The sequence below is a fragment of the Scardinius erythrophthalmus genome (assembly GCF_964197995.2).
Source record: "Scardinius erythrophthalmus genome assembly, chromosome: 15".
Lineage (NCBI taxonomy): Eukaryota > Metazoa > Chordata > Actinopteri > Cypriniformes > Leuciscidae > Scardinius > Scardinius erythrophthalmus.
In genome coordinates this window covers 40,060,737-40,067,066 of record NC_138235.1, presented here as the reverse complement: position 1 = coordinate 40,067,066, position 6,330 = coordinate 40,060,737, and the positions used below count along the sequence as shown (strand labels likewise).

Genomic DNA, 6,330 nt, shown 5'->3' with positions numbered 1-6,330 from the left:
CTAGGATGTTTTCTGTTGCAAGGCAGTTGATAGGTGTTATAGATCATTGCTAGGGCATTGCTATGTGATTTCTAGGGTGTTGCTAGGCAAATGGTAGGGTTCTCTGGTGGTTGCTAGGTTATTGCTAGGCATTTGCTAGGATGTTTTCAGTGCTTGCAAGGAAGATACAATGTATTAAAGATGGTTGCTAGGCAGTTGCTAGAAACATTTCTGTTGTTGCAAGGCAGTTGATAGGTGTTATAGATCATTGCTAGGGCATTGCTATGTGATTTCTAAGCAGTTGCTAGGGTGTTTCTACTAGGCCGTTTGTAGGATTTTCTACTGTGGTTGCTATGGTGTTGCAAGCCACTTGGTTGCAAGGCAGTTTGTCATGTTTTCTGTGTGGTTGCTAGGCAGTTGCTAGGATGCTCTCAGTGGTTGCAAAGCAGTTGATAGGTGTTATAAATGGTTGCTATGGTGTTGATATGTGGTTCCTGGGCAGTTCCTAGACATTTTGTAGGGTTTTCTGATTGGTTTCTAGGGTGTTGCTAGCCAGTTTGTTGGAGTTTCTAGGTGACTAGGCAGTTGCTAGGATGTTCTTAGTGGTTGCAAGGCAGTTGATAGGTGTAATAGGTGGTTGCTAGGGCAATGCTGTGTGATCTCTATGCAGTTGCTAGAGTGTTTCTATGCAGTTTGTGGGAGTTTTCTGGGAGGTTGCTTGGGCATTGCTATCTGGTTGCTAGTGTTATAGATGGTTACTAGGTAGTTGCTATGGTGTCAGTACGTTGCAATAGAGCCCAACCATGTGTTACAATAATGTTCTATTGCTGGGATTCGGTTGGTTCATGTTCCCACACGGTTGCTAGGGTGTAAGCAGTTACCAGGGTGATGCTTACAGACTGGTTGTCTGAACACATGTAGTTTGGTGTTGCAGGCAGGCTGTGCTGATCGCTCTGCTGGTGAAGGTCGGAGTCATTTCGGACAAACACACTTGGGAGTGGGACAGTGTGGAAGCCGTAGCCACTGGACTACAGGTGAACACACACACACACACACACACACACACACACACTCACGCTCACTCTCTCACTCTCTCACTCTCACACTCTCTCACACTCACACTCTCACACACTTTCTCACTCTCTCTCTCACACTCTCACTCTCACACACACTCTCTCACTCTCACTCAACTCTCTCTCACATTCTCTCACTCACTCACTCACTCACTCACTCTCTCATTCTCTCACTCTCTCTCTCACACTCTCACTCACTCACTCAAACTCACACTCTCTCACTCACTCTCTCACACTCTCACTCTCTCACTCTCTCACCCACTCTCTCTCTCACACTCTCACTCACTCACTCAAACTCACACTCTCTCACTCACTCTCTCACACTCTCACTCTCTCACCCACTCTCTCTCTCACACTCTCACTCACTCACTCACTCAAACTCACACTCTCTCTCTCACTCACTCTCTCACACTCTCACTCTCTCACCCACTCTCTCACCCACTCTCTCTCTCACACTCTCACTCACTCACTCACTCACTCACTCAACTCACACTCTCTCACTCACTCTCTCACACTCTCACTCTCTCACCCACTCTCTCTCTCACACTCTCACTCTCTCACCCACTCTCTCTCTCACTCACTCACTCACTCAAACTCACACTCTCTCACTCACTCTCTCACACTCTCACTCTCTCACTCACACTCTCTCACTCACTCTCTCACACTCTCACTCTCTCTCTCACACTCTCTCACTCACTCTCTCACACTCTCACTCTCTCACTCACTCTCTCACTCTCTCACCCACTCTCTCTCTCACTCTCACTCACTCACTCAAACTCACACTCTCTCTCTCACTCACTCTCACTCACTCACTCAAACTCACACTCTCTCACTCACTCTCTCACACTCTCACTCTCACACTCACACTCTCTCACTCTCTCTCTCACTCACTCTCTCACTCACACTCTCATTCTCACTCACACTCACTCTCACTCAACTCTCTCTCACATTCTCTCACTCACTCACTCACTGACTCACTCACTCACTCACTCACTCACTCACTCACTCACTCACTCACTCACTCACACACTCTCTCACTCACTCTCTCACACTCTCACTCTCTCACTCTCTCACCCACTCTCTCTCTTACACTCTCACTCAAACTCACACTCTCTCACTCACACTCACACTCTCTCACTCTCTCTCTCACTCACTCTCTCACTCACACTCTCATTCTCACTCACACTCACTCTCACTCAACTCTCTCTCACATTCTCTCACTCACTCACTCACTGACTCACTCACTCACTCACTCACTCACTCACTCACTCACTCACTCACTCACACACTCTCTCACTCACTCTCTCACACTCTCACTCTCTCACTCTCTCACCCACTCTCTCTCTTACACTCTCACTCAAACTCACACTCTCTCACTCACACTCACACTCTCTCTCTCACTCACTCTCTCACCTACACTCTCTCTCTCACACTCTCATTCTCACTCACACTCACTCTCACTCAACTCTCTCTCACATTCTCTCACTCACTCACTCACTCACTCACTCACTCACTCACTCACTCACTCACTCACTCACTCACTCACTCACTCACTCACTCACTCACTCACTCACACACACACACACACACACTCTCTCATTCACTCACTCTCTCTCTCACACACGCTCACAGTTATCTACATGTCATTGACACCTACTTTTCAAAACCCTTAAGGGAAACTTTTGTTAGTTTCTGGAGTGAATGAACAATGAAGACATTATTTAGTCTTTCCATGAAGTGTTTTGTCTTTGTAAGCGTTGTGTGTGTTTGTGTGTAGGACTTCATTATCTGTATCGAGATGTTTCTGGCCGCGATCGCTCATCACTACAGTTTCAGCAGTCGCCCGTACGTGCGTGAGGATGACGAGGGCTCGTGCTCCGACTCGCTGCTCGCCATGCTGGACGTCTCGGACATACGCGCGGACATCTCAGAGCAAGTGCGCAACGCCGGTGAGAACACACACCAGCTCCTTCATGGGGACACACACAATGAAGATTATAATTACTATGTTATAAGGAGAACACTTTACAATAAGGTTCATTAGTTAACAACCTTAGTTAACTAAGGAACAATACTTCTACAGCAATTATTAATCATTTATTAAAACATTTACTAATACATTTTATTACAAAATCAAAGGTTGTATTTAACATTAGTTAATGCACTGTGAACTAACATGAACAGCTGGATTTTAACTAACATTAACAAAGATTAATAAATACTGTAACAAATGCTCATTGTTAGTTTATGTTAGTTAATACATTAATGTTTACTAATGAACCTTATTGTAAAGTGTTGCCATTATATGACTATTAAAATATAGGCTTAATTATTACATTTATTATAAATCATTAACTAAACATTTATTTTAAATATTTCCTTTGAAAACATCATACAAGGTTTTATTAGATCTATTGTACTTCTGGGGACAATTTACAGCAATTTTTTCTTGAAGGTTTTGCCACACTAGCTTATAAATGTCACATGTGCATTTTTATTTATAGTATGTTAGGGAGTTGCTAGGGTGTTGCTATGTGGTAAGTAGACAGTCCCTCCAGTTTTTCAAGATTTGGCAATTGGGGAAGATAACACTTTTTTTTGGCGATCCTGCACAGTTGTCCATTTAACCGTATATGTGCCGTGTGTGTGTTCTGCAGGACGTACTGTGTTAGGTCGTCCCCGTAAGCTGTTCTTCGGCTCTGAAGTGGATGTAGTTCAGGGTGAACACACGGGTCTGCTCGCCGGGACGTCCCACGAGCGGCTCGACCGTCACTCAGTCCCCGCCTCCCCGAGGGGGGGGTACCAGGGCCTGGGTTACACACCTCACTCTAGCTCCGCCCCCGCCGGCTTCACATCCTCCTCCTGGGAGAGTGACAGCGACTCCGGGCCGGCGACAGCCAATCAGAGCGCAGCAATAGAGTCCTAGGAAAGGGTGAGCTATGGGAAAATAAAGACTCAAACATACAGTGAAGACCTATTCACTCCTGGATAACGTATTAATAATGCAAATGTCATTTTTTTTTTTTTTTCAATTAACAAAAATGTTTTACAGTTTTTTACAATCATTTTGTTACTATTTTCAGAACCTTGATGTCATTTTTCACAACTCTAGACACAAAACTCACAACCAATGATCAAAATGCACATTTTTCAAAACGTTTCTCAATTGCTTGGATACAATACACATAAAACTTAGATCATTTGTTCATTCAACAAAAATCACCTGTTCAATATGACACAACTTAACATCAAAGTACTGCTATTTCAAAAGGCAATTCACACATTACATTTCAAATGAGTGTCTATTCATTTCCTTACAATGATCTAACTATCAACTGATACAACTGCTCAAAATGATAAGTTACTGTTGCATTACTCTGAATGCATAGTTGTGTGGAAACAGACAAACAATCTTACATGTTTAAATCATGAAAGTTTCAAGATAACGAGATTCATTGTCACCAATTAGCATGGAGCATGAACCAATTAGACTACAATATCCATGGATGTAGCCTAACATTTGATCATAATGCTTCATCAGACACTGTGTCTATGGTCCCAAATACTGTACCATCTCTTCAGACTATTTACAGTATTGACAGCACTGCACTGTATAGATCATCACTCCTGTTCTGTTTCTCACAGTACAAGCAAGTTGAGGAACACTGCATTTGATGTTTTACAGTCTTTTCTATTTCATAGCTTATTATTTTTGCTTTGATTCAAATAAACCTATGTTGTGATTGTACTGTAGTGTTTTGCATCAATATATTACAAACTTTGTTCAATGATTCCACTGTAGTATTCTCTCTACTATTGCAGTACTTTTACAGAGATGTGTTTACTGTACATGTAGTGCTATAATGAAACCTGTATCACCTTTTGTTCTACAATATTTAATGATTGTATGAACAATGACACAGTGAAACTATCGGTTGCTTGTGTGTGGGTGATCTATAGTTATGTTTTAATGGTATTTCACAGTAAATTTGTTTTTTGAACCAATGATTGTGCAAGTGCAAGATTTCTTTAAAGATGTGAATACACAATGCAGTGTTTTGAACATTAGACAGCCTGTGTTACAAGTGATAACCGTTTTGAGTTTTGTGTCTAGAGTTTTGAAAAATGACATCAAGGTTCTGAAAATAGTAGCAAAGTGATTGTAAAAAACTGTAATAGTTTCAGTTAAAGTCCCCCTGTGGTGTAAATCCAGCTTTTAATGTTGTTTATGTGTCTATGTGGTGTTTTTAATCTGCTTTAAGTCAAACCATGTGTAAATTCATAAGTCGACAGCATTGCTGAGTATTTCCTCCTTAAAACTGCAGTGAACCAAAGACAGTCTCAAAAACACGCTTTGAAATCGCTGGTGTTTCTGACGTCACAAACTACCTTGTAACCAATCAGATCAACGTGTGATCGTCAAGCAGTGGATCTCTGAGCTGAGTGAGTGAGTGGAGGCAGGGCTCATTTGCATATTCATAGAACCATGAATACTAAATGAGGCAAGGTTGTAGAGTTACATTCAAGATATTTTAAGTCATGAAGATTTTCTTTCAAGGAAAAAAAACTTACACTATGTTATTTTGGTGATCAAAGATGAGTTTTAAGGAATAGAATTATTGACTACAGGGGGACTTAAAGGATAACAACCCTGGAACCTTTTATTATTATTATTATTATTAATATTATTATTATTATACTGCCATAAAAGTGTCAGAAACTGTAAATCCCAGAGACTCTAAACTTGGTGAGAAACTCAGAAATTCCATCAACCTTCCAACACTAGGTGGCACTATAATAAAAACATATACATTTTTTTAAATCTTGAGCTAAAAATGACCAATTGGTGTGAAAAGGCCAAACACACTTTTCAGTGTCTTAAACGTATGAGACCTGTTTTTATTCGGTGCAAGTATTGTAAATCGTGTATGTTTAGTAATATTACATATATATATATATCCTGTTAAATTGTTTAATATATCGTAATGTGGCATCAACTAATGTTTTATCAATATATGTACAAAATAAAATCTCTATTTACTAATTTTATGTTGTGGCTCAAGAGTGGCATCTTCAATATATTCCTATACTGCCTATATTGATCTTTTACATTATAAATATATGAATACACAGACACACACACACATATATATGAATATACACCACAAATGGAGTTTTAATTTACCACTAGAGGGCAGAATAATATTACAAAAGGCTCATAACAAACCATTTTTTGTGGCCCACATGACAGACTATTCTGTAAAAATATGTGTACAAA

General features: G+C 40.7%; 1 protein-coding gene across 1 annotated transcript in view; it reads left to right on the top strand.

Annotated features, from left to right (window-relative positions):
- LOC308703267 (transmembrane protein 184C-like) overlaps positions 1-3,978 on the top strand; it is a gene marked incomplete at both ends in the record, with an annotated part of 8,132 nt that extends 4,154 nt beyond the window's left edge. The window contains 3 exons of the mRNA XM_081386588.1: positions 914-1,013; positions 2,830-3,001; positions 3,710-3,978. Of these exons, the coding sequence (XP_081242714.1) occupies positions 914-1,013; positions 2,830-3,001; positions 3,710-3,978 (541 nt within the window). The remainder of the gene's footprint in view (positions 1-913; positions 1,014-2,829; positions 3,002-3,709) is intronic.
- Positions 3,979-6,330: the final 2,352 nt, after the last annotated feature.